At 38.3% G+C, this 17,710-nt stretch overlaps 1 protein-coding gene across 2 annotated transcripts in view; it reads left to right on the forward strand.

The window, feature by feature from the left end:
- The window catches only part of LOC104289904 (ubiquitin-conjugating enzyme E2 E1), a 44,077-nt gene that overhangs the window by 19,269 nt on the left and 7,098 nt on the right, over positions 1 to 17,710 (forward strand). For both annotated transcript variants that reach the window (XM_009888932.1, XM_009888933.1), the window contains one exon: positions 16,648 to 16,780. In XM_009888932.1, the coding sequence (XP_009887234.1) occupies positions 16,648 to 16,780 (133 nt within the window). The remainder of the gene's footprint in view (positions 1 to 16,647; positions 16,781 to 17,710) is intronic.

The following is a 17,710-nucleotide window of genomic DNA, read 5'->3' on the forward strand; positions in this document are numbered from 1 at the left end:
TCTTCTGGATGCACTCCAACTGGTCCACATCCTTCTTATGTTGGGGGCTCCAGAGCTGGATGCACTAGTCCAGGTGGGGTCTCACAAGAGCAGAGTAGAGGGAGAGAATCACCTCCCTCAAACCCACTGGCCACGCTGCTTTTGAATGTCTTTCAAGCATGCTCTATGCATACTTGACAGGTGGCTAAGATTTCCTACAGAAACTGCCAGAATTCTGAAGGCGGTTTTTTCCTGCATTCTGTGGTTTTATTTGGATGATTTGACACTAGTTTGGATGCAGCTAATTGCAGGACTGTCTCAGTCTTTGGAAGGCGAGGGAAGTTGGAATTGGGGTCAGTAAGCCGCAGTGCAGGCTGGTATTGGATCTGAGGGCGAGTAGCCTTTGTATTTAGGAATCAATCCTATACCTAAGGTAATACAAAAGCTCTGTAGTTTCTCTGAATTGTCCTTTTCTGTCCTACAATAACTAAATCAAGCAAAGTTTCCACTGAAATTGTAATATCAATGTCATCAGTCTGTAATCTGGTAAAGTCCCTCTGAAATCTACTTCCACTGCTTTTATAAATTTAATGCCTCTACATAGAGATCCCAGTTTTATGAAATGTTTTGGTTGAAGTCATGCTTGTGTTTGGTGCAGCTTTCACCCAGATAGTGGTAGTTACATACAAATACAGAGGTACACCCTTCCTGCAAGTGCCCAGAAATGTCATTGCAAAACTGTGGCATCGATCCCTTTTAAGCCATTCATCTGTCACCCTGATGATGGCACCTGAGAACTTGCTTACGGTCACAAAGTAAGTTGGAACTGTTGACTGCAACTGCATATACAATGAAGTTTAAAGTAGCGCCCTGAGTATGTGTGATATCAGAGGTTCAGATGGCATTCCATGATAGGTTCTCTTTTGCTTTTTTATTGTCCCTCTCCCTCACTAGCATCTTCAACTATACATGCTATATTTCATTTCATTAGTTTGTGGTTGGTCGGTTGGCTTTTTTTTTTTTCTTCTTCAAATATAGGCATACCAACGTCGAATAAGGGACCATTTTTTTAATGCTTCTAGTATTTGTTTTCTCATGTTTTCTCATAAGCCTCTTGCTCAGAGTTCATAAGTTTGAGGTTTTTTTACTTCCTTTACTTGTTCATCTTTCTCCGATTCTCCTAATAGGCAGGCAAGTTTACTCTGTCTGGAAGAACACAGTCAGGATGAAATATTTCAGTCGTTTATTTAACTGTTAGCTTCATCCTGCACTGTGTGTAAAGTGTAAAAGAAAATAAATTGGAAACATCTGTTTTCTTTTTCTCATAACAGAAGAACAAAGAGATACGTTCTATTGAAATCAAAGGTGGCAAATATAAGAGTAATAAAAGGAAGGTATTATATGTGTCTTTCACACATATAATTAGTCTACGGAACTTACTGTCACAGGAAATTATTAAGGCCAAGAACATAACAGAATTTGAAATAGAATTGGGCAGGCATATGGCTATCATGAATGTTCAAAGTCATTCTTATTAATTATGGTGATTTTGGAGCAATATTAAGCCCAGGTTCCTGGGCTTAAGCAAGTTTGTCTTGAGATGTTTTATCAGAAGAATGTGCTTTTTTGTGTTCCTTCAAATTGGTTCCTTCAAACGTGTCTATAGACTAAAATTTACTTGAATTCTGAGCATTGCATGGAAATATATTTTGTCCAATCCCAGCTTGTACATATGTGAGCATCTCCCTTCCTTCTTCCACATGCACATGTACACATCTGTCATATCTCTTTGGGACTGGATATCCTCGTCACGTATTTTCTTTGTCCCTTTCCATATCAGCTCATCCCAGGAATGACCACTATGCATCATGTCTGATCAGGCTACACATGAATGCCTGTGGAAATGACCTGCAAAGTGAGCAATACAATCCAAAGACTTATGAATGATTAATACCTACACAGAGCAAGAGCCACAACGCTGATTAAACTTGAGTATGCTGTGATGAGTGAAATCACTATATTTCTGCAAAGGAAGTGATAATGGTAGCAGGCTCTTTACCATGTCTTGGCTTTTTAATAAGTGGCACTTCAAGTTATGGAATTAATTCCACAGAGTGGAAAAATATCAGGAGTGAAGTAATAAATATGTTAAAAGGTTTGACTATTGTAATTGACATTTACGCCTGCAAATCTCAGCAGGGCTTTAAACCAACCAGTTCTTACACTTTGGGGCCAGGGAGAAGAAATATCTTCTTGATGTGCTAAAGCTTTTTTTTTAAAAAAAAAAAAAAAACAACAACACAAAAAAAACAACCCACAAGCAAACAAAAAACCCAACCAAAAACCATCAAACCCACATCTGTAGTATCAGAAAGAAAAGAAAAAGTGGTTGAGCAAAAGCATAATAGAAACAATTTGAAATCTCTGGGCATTAGCCAAAATATTCCGTGTCTTCAGATTCTCTTCTGGGGAGTTTAGGAAAGGCAACTTGAATGAATCATGTGGCTTTGAAGGGAAGAACCTTAAAATGTCTCCTGTAGAGGAGTTTAGCTCTTTGCAGAGCTGCGTGCATTCCTTTGTAAGGTTCTGCTCTTCTGTAATTATCTAAAAACTACAGTCAGATTAATGACAGAAGCAAAGCTTGTTGCTTGTTTCTAAGATGCTCAGCAGCAGCATTGATTGATAACAAACTCTTAGAGTTTATTCTTCCATAAAGAATACAGGATGCAGAAGCAACATGGATGCTTTCAAAAGTGTGCTTTGCTGACAGTAAGTGTGAGAATGAGGAATGCCATAATTACTGCCTGGGCTAAGTGTGATGAAGCAAACCCCAAATCAAAGTGGTTTGCAGCAATCTGGCTTTTTCAGTCACTGCTGGTTTTTTCCAGGCTCCCAAAAGAGATTTCTCCTCCCTGCATTGCATATGAATTTGTTCGGCTGAATTTGATGGAAGTTTTGTTGTTGACTTCAACTAGCCCAGACTGATGCAGAAGTACTGGCTTCTAGAAAGACGCTTGACAAATATATTTCCTGGCAGGATGGATCCTTAGCAGCTCATGGTCTGCTGCAAACTTCTTTCTTTGAAAGCAGGGAAGAAACTTAGTCTTTACTGGCCTAGCGCTTATTAAGGGCATACCTATGGTGATGTCTTCCCGTTTTGAGAAAGGAAGGGCAGTAGGTTTTTCTGGCACGTGAAGGAGAAAAGAGCTTAATATAGATACATGCAAAGTAATGTCTTGTCCATCAATTTTTGTGTGATGCTGTCCACTTTATCTCAAAAAGAATATTGGAGAAGTAGGTGGATTTTGCAGAGGAGAGATGGAAATTATTTAAAAAAACCCAACAAAAACTGGAGGAGTGTAAAGACATAGGGATTATTTCCTTCAGAAAATAGACTGAATATTTATTTTCCTTATTTTTATTCTCTAGAGAAAATAGATGGGAAGCTTATTTTCCTCTGTCTTCTAATACAAGAACAAAGGCATATGGAATGAGACATTTAATTTATTTATTTTTTACAGAATGAAATTAGACACAGGGATTCCATGCTGTATTACGTTGCTGAAGCTAGGAATTTAGCAAGCTTCAAAAAGACTCAGACTTCTGTGGAGGGCAAAACCAGACAGAATCACTGCAGCTTATTTGTAATACTAATTTCAGAAGGGAAACATAGATGCCTGTTTTTGAGGCTCAACCAGTTACTGCTGAGGATGTTGCTAAGGTAGGGGAAAGCTGAAGGCCTAGCGTGACCCTTCCGATGCCCATCTCTGCCGCGTTTGACACTGGAAACCAGTCAGGGACAGGGCGTTGGAATAGGTGGACTTCACATCTGATCCAGCCTGGTGATTTCCTATATTTCTTTCGATAAGGTAGTAGAGGAACAAAGTTCTGTAACAAAATTTGCATTTGAGCTGCGATCAAAGTCTTTCCAGTAATACTACTTCTATTATAGTAATGGGTGGACTGAGCTTTATTTTAACATTGTTTTATAGGGGAAAATGGTGTTTAGAAAGAAGTCTTTGTAAGTCATGTTGTAAAAGGTTTTGTGCATTATGAAGCACACACATATATATGTGTGACAAAAGCACCTTTAAGAGTAATTTCCCCAAACTGTTTCCCGTAATGTTTTTGTGAAATTAATATCCGTCTCAGATAATTGAGTCTTAAAGCTGACAAGGGGTGCCATACGTATTTTGGTGTCTTCCTCCAGTACTTAATCTTAAGGTTGACTTTAATCAAATTTTGTGTGTGGTGTCATTAACTTATGGCTTGAAAGTTGCGTCTGTGAGATGTAGCGCGGTATGTATATTTATACAGAGTGAATTAAAAAAATCATTTTAGTATTGGTCAGTTTGCTACTCTGTGAATTGATACTGCCATTGGAGTGATTTTTTTGTGTGTGATCTGTTTTGCGCTTCTGTGACAGGCACGAATTCAGCAGAAGAGAACTATTTTCAGTTAGTTTCCCTTAATTGGAAAAAGAGAGTTGTCTCATTATAATTTTTAATTACATTTACATTACAAAAACCCAATATAAAAAAAATATTAAAAGTTTGTTTTAATGATGGGATTGTCAGCTGCCTTTGGAATTTGTCTATTCTTACTCATTTATGAAGAAAACTGTACTTTAGGGGTTTTATTTACTGACCTTTCTGAATTGAGATCTTGGCATAGAAATTTAAATGAAGAAATATCTCTTCATTATTATCTTGAAAGTTCAGATAGGATTGCCTAGACTGGCTGAGGAATTTTCTACCATAATGTAAATAGTGTAAATATATTTACATTGTAAATGTATTGCTGTTTGAACATCTTTATTTCACTAAAAGGAATATTTGAAATGCCTTTAAGTGAGAAAATCAAAGTGAATGAAGCTGTAGTGACTGGAAACAAGTCATTTTTCTTTGTTCTTACAGTGCTTTTTCCCTACCTTCATATCCCAAATCCCTGTGATTTGTAGTTAATGATAGATTTATTTCTCTTCTTATGTTGATATGTATGTAAAATTACATCAAGCATGGGTATTAAGGCTGTCAGTTCTTCCAGGTGTTTTGCCATACTACTGTATGCTATTATGCCGCTTTCGTATTTGTGCCTAATTATAAGTAACATATTCAGGTTTTCTTCAGAAAATTAATAGTTTAAAATTAGGTGCAAAGGGTACATCTATCTCGGTGTCAGTTTTAAGGTTTTGCAGGCATGCCTCTTAATTTCTGTATTTGCCATCTGTATGGAAATGGTTACAGCATAACAACTCTCAAAACGTACACAGGAACTCTCTCCTAATCTTCTTGTCAGTCTTACTTTAAGGTGTTACTTTTAACAGTGGTCAGGTTAAAAGGTTAGAAAATGTAAACTGCTGTCTTTGAAACAGTGTATGTGTCTGTAAGGTATGCATTCCTCCTTCTGTCTCTATGAAATATAATAGAAAATCTCATGCTAGCATTGCTAGAAATAAAATTGTTAACACCATCCAATAAAGAAATGTGAATTTCTACTAAATGCCGCTAAAGATTCTTCTCTGAATTTCATGGGTTGTGCAGGAAGTTTGTGGGGGAAAAAAAAAATATATATATATATATTTTTTTTTTTTTTAAATGACTAGAAAAGCCTCCAAATCATGGGAACATATCTGAATTATTATTTACCATCAGTGTTTTCAGCTAATTACAGTGTAAACTTAGCATGATTTTTTTTTTTTTTTCTTTCCATGACAACAAAAGGCTGAAACTTAGTTTAAACTACGAATATCAGCGATCAGCTAAAGGAGCAAAATTTCCAGGAGTGATGTTGAGGGGGATGCCTGGACTACTTGTGCTCCCTGGCAGTTGCCTTTTACCTGCCTGCTTCAGACTGCTGTCAGTAGAACTTAACTGCCAGCCGTAGATGTTGTCTTTCCAGCTTATTAAATTGTTGCTAAGTCTTCTCTCTTTGCTGGAAATCAGGGAGGAGCAGACACCCATGTTGGCTTTTATGTGTGTGAATGTGGTGTGCTTTTTATAAAAGGTGTAAGTGATGTAATGCCCTAAGTTGAAACTCTTATTGCCTGGCACTTCATTGTCTTTAATGTTTCCTTACATTCAAGAGATGCTTCCAGACAAAAATGTCATGAAATGAAGGCGTTGGGAAGTTTGGAAGTCAGTGATGTGGATTGTTTGGGGGTTTTGTTTTGTTTTGGTTGTTTGGTTTGGTTTTTTTTTTTTTGCTTTGGGGGAAGTTACTTAACGTCAATTGCCAAATAGGGTTCTGGAGAGAAAAGATAATTTGTGAAGGACTATATCTGCCTCTTCAAGTCAAGGCGTGCAAGCTGGCCCCAAAACTGTGTACAATATTTAAGATCACTGCTTAGTCCTCTTGTGCCTTCTAATGTGGATTAAATTTAATGTTCCTAATACTTCGAAAACAGAAAAATAAACAAAACTTTAGAAGGCCACCACAAATTCCTACTCAGGCTGTCCTTATGTGTGTGAAAATGCTATCAAGAAATCAAAAGCCTATTTTTGTTTCTAAATCCCTTGAAAGATTGTTGTTTGTTTTGTTTTGGTTGGTTGGGTTTTTTCCAAGCTTTTGCCCTCATGTCAGCTTCAGAATAATATTTATGTAAGAAAATGCTACAATAAATGCTGATTAGCTATTGTGACTGGCTCGTGTTTGCAACTGTTATTAATGAGAACAACTTGCAGTGGTATATAAACAATTTTTAGTGACTGTTATGTAGTTGGCTGGCAGCTGTGCTATATTAAAGTGTAGGTAACCTTGTTTTACTTAAAAAAAAATAGTAAACTTGCATCTTGGATCTCAGATAAAATTTCTAGTCTGTGCATGTTAAAGTTTCAAAACTCAAAGGCAATGTTTGCAAATGACTTTTCTGCTAGGCAGCTTTGATAGTTTAGAATTGTGAAAATCAGTAAAGAGATGGTCTGGGTAGTGCAGCATAACTGATGATAGTTTGGTTTTGTTTTGAGTAACGAAGTTTTTTTTGGTATTGGGTGGTTTGTTCAATTTTCCTGTTATCACCTATAGTGAAAAAGGTTAATCCAAATGCAGTGATCTTGATTTGTTTAGTGAATGTCAATGAAAGGAAGTTAATGTAAAGAGTTTAATGTAGATAAAGGAGAAGGGGAAGATATCCAGATTAGATATTTTTTTTTCTTTCTAGATTTCATGAATGGTTAAGATACATCCTTCGAAACATAATATATTTTGGTTATCAGGATAATGTTATTGGTATCAGCATTGGTATGCTGATGGGAAACAGTAGAATGATGCGAAGCCAAGATAACAGGATGACCTGGTTCTCTAGTTAAGTAATCTTGACTCTACCTATTCTTGATCTAATGGGAAAGAGACACTGTTTGTGTTGATTGGCTGATGGTTTTGTTTTAATTTGTTGCATGTTTTTAGGGCAAGTTGGTTTGTAGGTAGGTAGGTGGTAGGACAGGAGGATCAGTTTTGGAGCATGTTGTACATGTGCAGATTTTTTTTCCGTAGGTTATGTTCTCTTGTTAACTGAAAGTTGCATATAAACTAGCAATCTTAAAATACTGCATCATCTGTTCTGAGTGCAGACTTTAAACAGAATTTCTGTAGTTCAGTGCAAGAGAGGTAGTAGTATATCTCTGGTCTGGCAATGCATTGTCTGCCCTCTTTAAAATAGCCCTTTTCCTCCCCATGGAAGTAAGAATGCTACTGGAGGAGACAGTTGGGTGAAGCCACAAGAACCATGTCCTTATTAGTTGGAGGAAGTTCAAGAGTCGTCTGCTTTCAATTTTCAGCATAGCAGGGGCTTCTTGCCAAGTTTTGCACATCATCTTTAACTTTCTGGGGCCAGTTTTTCCAACCTGGTTTGTAGCTGCTGTTGCCCTTTTGATCTCTAAGTTATCTAGCATATGCATTTCTTGATCTACAGAATCACTAGTTATAATGAAATCAGTAAGGCAAACTGATGATAATAAAGTCTAAGATAACGAGTCCACTGTTATCTCAGTGCTGGATAGGTAATCTTAAAAAATAAGTGTGACACCCACCCCACACCACCACCAGGGGAACTGACTATTGAAGAAGCAGAAGCCTCCAGATCACATCGATCCAAACTTAAATGTTTTACAATTGATTTACTACGGGGTGCGTAAACATCTATGATGTGCTGGGCTTTTTTATCCATTTATTGAGACCACTTTTTGTATTCCCACATTGATACAGACAGGACAGGAGATGGGCACAGAGGCCAGAAACACAGATGTTGGTCCCAGCTTGAGTCTGGAATGGCAGGTTGATTGTGGTGGATTTCCATTTTCTCTAGTGGATAAAATAGGGGAGAGCCCTCTAATCATTTTAACGTAGCATAGTTTCGGCTGCTTATGGTGGGGAATGAGGCATTGAACTGTTTTGTTGTCAGAGAGGATAGTTTCTTTTCCATTTGTGAAGAACCCATCATGTTCAAATAAGTACCGGGAGGAAGTAGTGCTTTTGTTTTCTCTTGAGGGGTATGCCACATTTGAGATTAGTGACGCAAGAAATTTCGTATTTATTAAGAGCGGTGGTTCTCTTTTATTGTCTTTAAATACAGGACTGTCAATTTGATGCTGGGCAACCACCTTAAGAGTATGTTTACTTTATGAAAGCATTAAAATTACAGAAACAAATAGGTTTACTAGTTATTTCTATACCAACTTCAAAAAACCTGTTGGAACATGAGGATGCCCAGACCACATGGTGTAGCTATGAAATGCAGCATTTGTGAAACTGCCTAGTTTTGCTTACCAATTGTAGATTACACATCTATGCCATAAATACTAAATTTGGAAATGAGGACTGATGATGTGAAGGAATTTCTGTCCCCATGTTGGCAGCTAATAGTCCAGTTGACAAATGGCAGGAAGGAAACTGATGTAAAAATAACACAAGGTTAAGTTGGCAGAGCACATTTTCTACCATCACATCTTCTTGTCATTTAAATAAGCCGTTGCTAATTGTTAGGCGAGTCAGATTCTCTTCTACTCTTTGCCAATTTGTTCTATTGTTTCTTGTGCAGATTGTTATTTAATGGGAGATGCAAGGTCAAATATAAGCCAGTACATTTTAATTTATTTAATTTTTTGGTCACGGTGTCAAGCTGTAACTATGAGGAGAAAAGGAAATCAGATTTGCATACAATGACAGTAATTTCATTGACTACTTAAAAGTCTGACATATTCTGTGTTTGAGTACTGTATGTACTAAAGCCACAGACTTGCAGAAACAATTGGCCTCTCTGTAGTCATGTTGGACACTGAAAATGTTCCTACATGTAGTGGGACAAAATTCCAGTGCTTTGAGGTGGAGAAGGCTAGGAAGAAGCCACTGCAAAGAAAAACAGAAGCCCTTGAGAACTGAGCAGGCTGGGTTTATTTTCAATTTTGGAACCAATGCTAAAGGGATTAATTTCTCTTGAACCTTTTTATGAGGACTTGCTCCTAAATTGAAGTGATTATTGTTAAACTAAATAGAGCTGCAGCACACTCCTGAGAATATCATAAGTATCCTTCTGACCTCCCCGTTAACTGAGATATTTTTTAAATCTTTGAAGCCTGGTTTAAAAATCAAACTCTGCAGTGAAACTATTCAAGAGAGTTGGCCTTTTCACCAAGTAGTTTAGTAGTAACTTCACAGTAATATTTTGCAGAGACTGAAGTATTTCAGGTGAAGGTCCTAAATTTGCAAGTACTCCTGGGCATTTCTCTTCCTGTTGTAATTGAAAATTCAAGTGAGATCTTGGCAACGATAAGGCTCTTAGTTGTTGTGTGATCTTGTTGCCAAGTATTTTTTCTATAAACTGGAAAACCTGGTCTTTTTTTTTTTTTCTTCCCACAAATAAATCCCCCTGAAACAGTTTTCCTTGAAGTCTCATAAATCGCCGCATAACACCTTATCAGCTCCATTATCAGAGCTATTTAGTTATTTAGTTCCCTTTTTAACCTCGTAAGAATGTAATTCACTACACCGTTTATCCTTCAGTTTAAGCTTTGTGCAATTTATGTGCAATTTTTCAAACCTCCCCTCCCCAATTTTACATTAGTCTGATACTTAAGGGAAAAGCTTTCCCAGATGCTAAAACAGAAATTTTGTGCGTGCTCTTCTCGGTTAGAAATGTGGTGGGATTTGTAAAGTACTTACCCTCGTGCAATAATATTGTGACTGTCATTTTAAATTTAAGACAGAAAATACAGTACCGTCAATGAGTTACAAGAAAAACAATGATATTTACTGCTTTGTACTTGAAAACCATGCCCCTGAACATGCATTAGAAGGAGAATTAAGTTCTGTTTTTCACAATTTGCTAATTTGGATTGCTGTAACAATATAATGTTCCATCTTTACTCACTTACCTCTCCTTTCCCTCCTTTGCTCCCTTCTTATGTTTTAATTAAAGCCAGCTGCAACTTTTGCTCTTGCTGTCTTTTCCCTCTGCCTCTTATTTTGCTCGTAGGCATTTCACCTCTGGTCAATCCATCATTTTTAGCTGATGTTAACAGAGAAGCAGCTTGGCTGTGTATAATGACAGCTGGCAAAAAGTATCACTCTGATTCACATAGTCACGTTGGTAATTCAGTATGTTGCCTTTTACTTTCCACAGTTCCCCAGGAGATGTTTTGTTGTGTTGTGATTTGTTTTTCTTTCTTTTCCTTTCATTTCAATTCTTTGACTAAAAAGAGGAGGCAAAAAAGTTATATCTCGCTTTTAAACTACTTGACCAAAAAATGGCAGTTAAATGGATGGCCCAGGGTATCCTTTCAACTACTTTTATCTTGTGTGGTTGAATTTCTTCCTAATAAGTGTGTAACATTTTAATGCTTATTTTATAATTGAAAAACCTGTGTAAATTGTGTTCATGAGCCTTTGGATTGCATTATAGCATGCTTAGCATAGTGGGGCCCTGTCTGTGAATGGAGTGTCTCGGTCCTGTAGTAATAAAAATAATACATTTTGGTAGCATATACAGAAGGTGACAATTTATTTCTATAATTGGAGCTATGCATTAATACAAAGTCTTTTAAGTGACGTCCTGGCCAAAGGATTAGCTGCTTTTTTGGTTGGTTGGTTTTAACTCTGTTCTTGGACATTCCCATTTTTAACACAGCTTGCTTAAAGATCTGTAGGACAAAATCTCTTTGCATGAGGGATTTTATAAGTGTGTGTTTTTCAATGTCTAAGCTAGATGAGCTGTTCTTCTTCTTTGTAGACCCTGCATCTGCCTCCCCCAGTGATCTAGGACTTCTGGGGTACTTTTGCAATCTCTGTGCCAGATTCAGCCTAACAACGTAGGTGAGCGAGCTCGGTGTGGGCCCACTTGGTGGACTACCAGAAAAGAAAGCATATTTACCCTGAGGTCAGGAATGGGGTGGATTAGGAGGGAAGATCAAAGTGCACCAGAACTTCATGTGAGAATGATATGCTGCCTCCCTGCCAGTCAAAAATTCTAATGCATTTTGGGCTCGCATCTTTTAAAAAAAGAAAAGAAAATAATTAAAAAAAAAAAAAAGGAAAATAAAAAAGGGGGGAGAGGGAGAGAAAGGAAAAAAGAAACCTTCTAACATTCAACTAAGTATTTCCTAAAGCTGCCTAGTAAGGTGATGTGTACATGACCAAGATACAATGACATGTTCAGTCATTCTTTGTTTCTTACTACAAAATAAAACAACAACAAAAAAAAATTGATGTTGCTATCAGCACAGCTTTATGTTGGAGATCATTAGATTCTTTGCCACCTTGGAATTCCCATGTGCTGTTAGTATGTTGTTTGCTTTCTGATTTGAGTTATGTCCCTTGGAAAAGGTCATGTCTGCAGTGTTTTTGTAAATTATATTTATTTTCCACCAGTGTGCAACTTCAAAACCACTTAGCTACTTACAACAGACTCTTCCTGTTCAGGGCAAAATGGCCTCGAAAATAACATCTAGGTATATGGAGTATTTGGAGTATGAGTTCATGGTATTTACTTGTGGCTTTAACTGAAACATATTGTAGATTTTCATTAGCTGTTATTTACTTCAGCATACCATGAAATTGCCCTTCTTCTCATAACTCTGATGGATAGCTGTCTCCGGCATTTTTCAACTAGTCTGCTAAATTAGTTAGCTATTAAAAGGAATATGCGTTGCTTTGGTATATCAGGGTGTTAGCCTAGTGTCTGTAGCATTGACTGACTTTGATTCATCTATCGCTACAGTCATCTGCTATTGCATGTTTGCCATATCTCAAAGAAGAGGAACTGAAGTACTCACCAGCTTGTGTTTTCACTAGAGGAAAAGCTTATGTTATCATTTGGTCAACTCCTAGAAAGGACCAGGTAGTTTCCAAATGTACTAGCAAATTGACGAAAACATGGGGCTCTTTCTGAGTCATTCTCCTGGAAAGTACCAGCAGTGTGTTGCCAGGATTTTCGTACATTAGCTATATGTGGTGAACACCACAAAATCTTGCCTTCCCTCTGTGGCACAGGCATACTTTGCGTAATTTGCCCAGGGATGTCTGGGTAGAGGAGGGAGCTGAGCTTGTGTGTGCAAAATATCAGGGTAGTATCACGTAAAGCAGGCCTGTGGTGGAGGTTGTATCTGGCTGGCTTAATACGAAAAAAACCCCACAGGCTGGCTCTTAGGCCCCTCACTACAAGAAAGACATTGAGGTGTTGGAGCATGTCCAAAGAGCAGCAACGAAGCTGGTGAGGGGTCTAGAGCACAAGTCCTGCGAGGAGCAGCTGAGGGAACTGGGAACGTTTAGCCCGGAGAAAAGGAAACTTGAGGGGGAGACCTTATCGCTCTCTACAGCTACCTGAGAGGAGGTTGTAGCGAGGTGGGGGTTGGTCTCTTCTCCCAAGTACCAAGCAATAGGACAAGAGGAAATGGCCTCAAGTTGCACCAGGGGAGGTTTAGATTGGATACTAGGTAAAATTTCTTCACCAAAAGTGTTGTCAAGCATTGGAACAGGCTGCCCAGGGAAGTGATTGAGTCACCATCCCTGGAGGTATTTAAAAGACAAGTAGATGTGGTGCTTAGGGATGTGGTTTAGTGATGGACTTGGCAGTGCTAAGTTAATGGTTGGACTTAATGATCTTAAAGGTCTTTTCCAACCTCAGCAATTCTATGATTCTTGCAGACTATCTGCCATTTCAACCTTTTCAATACATGAAAAAGTGTGTGCTCCACGGACACTTAATCTCTGAGGCAGAGTCCTATGCTTTCAATTGCTTGGTACTGCAAGGCATCTGAGCATGCAGCTGATTTACCTAGGCACCAGTCTGCTCCCCAGCCGCTGCTGCAAGCATTTCTAATTTATCTGTTGGGTTTTTAAGTTGAGAAAGAACATGGCACCTGCCAGCAAAGGGAGGCAGAGCAAGATGAGATTTTACCACAGCAACGCAAAGCTGGTTGGGACTTGGCCCAGGCAGAACTTTGAGCTTGGTCTCACCTGTGCCAAGACTTTCTGCCTTGCATTTACCAGGAGGATTCAGACTGCTGCTTCTAGACTTGAAAAGTTAAATAGTCCTTGAACAAAAACTACCTTGGAACTGGGCAGATCCCTAAGGGCGCTAATGTCATAACAGCTGTCCAGAGGATAAGCCAGCAGCAACTTGGGAATGACCAGGAACAGTTGTTATGGTGGGTGCAGCCCATCTTCACTGAGTATATCACTGTTTCCCAGGGAAGAGAGATCTCAGTTGCGCTGCTGTGTAACACGTGCTGCCTGCTATGATAATCATGGGTTGGGATTTTTTTGGTTTTCTTTCGGATGTCATCTTTTGCTCTGTATCACTGGTCTTTGTCTCATTTCTTTCTTTGGAAGTGAAGAGGTTGTGGGCTATTGAGTTCAATACAGAAAGTTGTTGCTCATACTCTTCTCTGGCAGTGGAAACAATTTCTATTTGACTGTTTAAAATTGTCTTCTCAGTGGTCATATGTTGGACATCTTTAAAATGTTGCGTTAGTGGATCTAGACACTTAATTTGAGCAGTGGTGAAACACATCAGGCAAGGTGGCAGCTGTGTCTGTGAGCCCTGTATCTGTGCATCAGTGAATTTCTTTTTGAAGCAGATAATTGGAAGGATTTTAAACAAAGAATGTAATCTTTAACCTTTGACAGTTTTTATATCTCCACCAAAAGTTAATGCCGCTGCACTTATGCTTTGGTCCAGTATCGTCACTTTTCTATTAAGCACTAGGTCGTCTTGAGCTGCTTGATTTTTACCTAATCCTAATTTAAATCCGAGCAATATTGCACTCTGAAGCTGACTTGCATCATCTTCTTTCAGTCTCTTCTTTATAAGAAATCAATGTTAATATGTAAAAATTGGACATCTACAGCTGTTTCACTCTGTTAATTGAATTATGAAAAGCTTAAAAGGTAGGCTTAATACATCACTGTTAAAGCCTACTGATGTCTTACAAAGATGTTACACGCTTTTAATACAGAGGCCTAGCAGTATATTACTTGCACGCTCTACATGGAAACCTAATAGGATGCAAGAGATTTCTAAGACTATTACAAATAATAATGTATTATTTTTTAAGTCCGTGGGATTTTTTTATTGACAGTCCTTTGGGTTGAAGCTGAAAATAAAATGCAAAATGTTGAAATATTTCTCGTTGGTTCAGAGGGCTGTATTCAGTGCTAATCTCGCATCACATTTCTTGAGTGCTGAAGTGCTCCCAGTTGGCAGTTCTCATGATATAAATTCCAAGAGTAAATCGGTGCTAACAAAGCTGAAGTACCTGTTCCGTTCAGTAGCTCCATCTTTAGGGGAGGGAGGGGAGGATGATCGCTGGTGCAACTTGCAGTAATGACGGTGTGTCAGTAGGTTGCTAATACGTACATAAGGAGGTGATTCCTCTTAGCGGTGGCTAAGGGTGCCCCAGAGAGTCCTTTTCAGTAAGTTTTCACAGTTAAGCTGATGTCTTTCAAGAGGTAGAGCTTCCTGTCGAAATACAACTCTCTTCCAGTCTAATGCACAAGTGGTAGCTGGAGAGTACTGAATGCCCAAATATATAGACCTGCACAGGACAGGGACAAGTCATTATGGTGGAGCGGGATGCCAGGAGCATTCAGAATGGAATGGCTTTTACTTTAATTTAGTACCAATCTTGCGCTGTGCAGGGTTTTGTGTTCTGAGGAGAGAAACCTTTCCCTAGTGACTGGTGCATCACTTTGCAGAGAACCCATCTCCCTTTACTGCTTTCTTACATGCTTTCCTTCCCCTGGAAGCATGTTTTTAGTCATAGCTTCGCTAGCGTCGAACTATTTAGCACTGGCATATTGTGAACTTTTATTTTTAGTTTAATCTAAAAATAAAATTTTATGTTTGATAACAGAACTCCCTTTCTGTCCCCTGATTCCCCTGCTGTCAAGAACATGTTCACCAGTACTGCAGAGAGCAGGGGTAAAAAGCATGTCCCTGTTGTTACATTGAGAATTTATGTTTCTGTAGTTGTATTTATATTTGTAACACTGTTACTAACACCTGGCAATTACTCTGGTCCCGTCACGTTAATCAAATGCATATTGTCATGCATATATTGAATTTATTCAATTGCCTTCCCTCTCGAGTAATACTGCTCCATGATTGTTATAATATGAAAAGAGCCCTTTTTTTTTTTTTTTTTTTTTTTTTTAAAAAATCTTTCTGTCATATATTAGCCTTGTTAAAAGAATGGAGAAAGAAGAGCAGGGCTGGTTTTCATTGTGTTAGGGATGTTAAAATCCAGCCCCTTACAGAACAAGGGGAGAAAAGATTTCTGAAGTCATAGCACATCCATGATGGAAAAAGCTGTGTCAGCACCTCCCTTTACACAAAGGGAGTTTTCAGCTCTGGCATCTTACTGATAAAATACTACCATACCAGCATAGAAAGAAAGAGGTAGCAATGGAGTCCTAAACCATTAATGGCTTTATAGGTTGAGCTGTACTTAGAAATACTCAGTGACATATGGCATGCTACAGAATACAAGTGTCTGAGGATCTCGGTAAAACTAATTTTCAACAAGCAGACATTTGTGTTCTCTAACACCTTTAGTTTATACTGCTCTTGGTGAGCTGCTGGCAGGTTGGGGAGAATCTAGAATTAGACAAAGCTGATTTGAGAAAACACTGTTTTAATTTGGCACAGGGATTTTGATTCCCATTACAAAAGCAGTTCCACAATAAAAATAATATCAATGGGATGAGTTCATGTGGCCTCATTTTAGAAATCAGTGTAGCAAAATTATAGGAGTGTAGAAAATGTTGACGTTTAAGAGTATCATCATGTATTTGGCTTCATTCAATTATACAATGAGGCTTGGACTAGCAATAATACAGGAATAAATTTCAATTTTAAAGAACACACAAGATTAATAAAATCAACACAAGTCCTTAATTTATTTAGTGTGGTCTTTGATGTGGTGTGGTTCTATAAAGGCTGAGCTAGAGCAGCCATTTCTGAAATATGGTAGGAAATTGTTCTTTGAGACTTAACTTTCTGTTGTGTTGAGATTGTGTAGCATTTTTAGTAGTTCTGGGCAAGTTTACTCCAGGTGGTGTCCGAAGTGTAACACTGAAAACTTTCTTCCATATCATACTTGAAGAATGTAAGAGGTCATATTTACTTGAACTGTGGTAATATTCCTGAACCCTTTTTTTTTTTTTTTAATCTCTCAGCGCTGGCCCCAAAGGTGATAACATCTATGAATGGAGATCAACCATTCTGGGACCTCCAGGTTCAGTCTACGAGGGAGGTGTTTTCTTCCTTGACATCACATTTACACCAGAATATCCTTTCAAGCCTCCAAAGGTAAGAGACCTGTAGCTGACATCTTAAGTCACAAGTGCTCAACAGTGCATCAAGTAGCAAGTGGTGTTAAAGGAATGCACCCATTTGAAAGACACTATCTTTAAGAACAAGCTTAAGCTCATTTCAGACATTATGGTGGCTTCTGTTAGGTAATGTTAATGGCTTTTCCAATCAGCTTGCTCTCTATTTTAAGGTTTGTTTTCTTTTTCTCTGATTCTGTTTATAAGAAGTCCTAAGCAATTAGTGGGAGCATCAGGACAGGACTGAAAAACTGAAAAGTAAATAAACTTGAGGAGAGGAGGAAGGATACAAATACTTGTTGCTCAAACCACTCAGTTACTGTAAGAGTAATGGTTGCATGTGTTTTGGCCACTAAAGTAGTGTTTAATTTTTCAGGTTTGTTGGGTACTTGTGTTGTTCACCTACTTGTACAGTAACGAACTTTCTGTAGGTGTGTTTTATATTTGTGAAGCTCTTATATTCCAGTGTTGTTGTGTTCCAATGCTACAAGGCAAATAGCAGTGCACATGGATGTTATCTTGTGGTTCACATACTTGGCCAGAGGAAGAGGGTTGGGTTACAAGCAGAGGTGGTTATGTATACCCTTCATGTTTGCCTTGTCTCCGAAAGCATTTATGTGCATGTTTAACTTCCTACTTAAAAGTAGTTGCACTGATGAGATAAACACCAATGACTGCCCCATCTTCAGACTTTGGTCTAGTCTGCAGTAGAAAGGACTTGCTGCCATAATTGAGGCCGTCTGTCCATCTCTGCAGAGACTATGCTAATTGGTTATACAAACCAAATTAATAGGAGCTTCCCAAATAAAGGCAACTGTTCTTGCTAGCATAACTTTAGGGTTTCTGGTAGTATCAACAGGACCTTAAATTCTACCCCTAAGCTAAGGCTCCACTTCGCAAGCGACATAGT

This window comes from Charadrius vociferus, unplaced genomic scaffold (assembly GCF_000708025.1).
Source record: "Charadrius vociferus isolate BGI_N301 unplaced genomic scaffold, ASM70802v2 scaffold217, whole genome shotgun sequence".
Lineage (NCBI taxonomy): Eukaryota > Metazoa > Chordata > Aves > Charadriiformes > Charadriidae > Charadrius > Charadrius vociferus.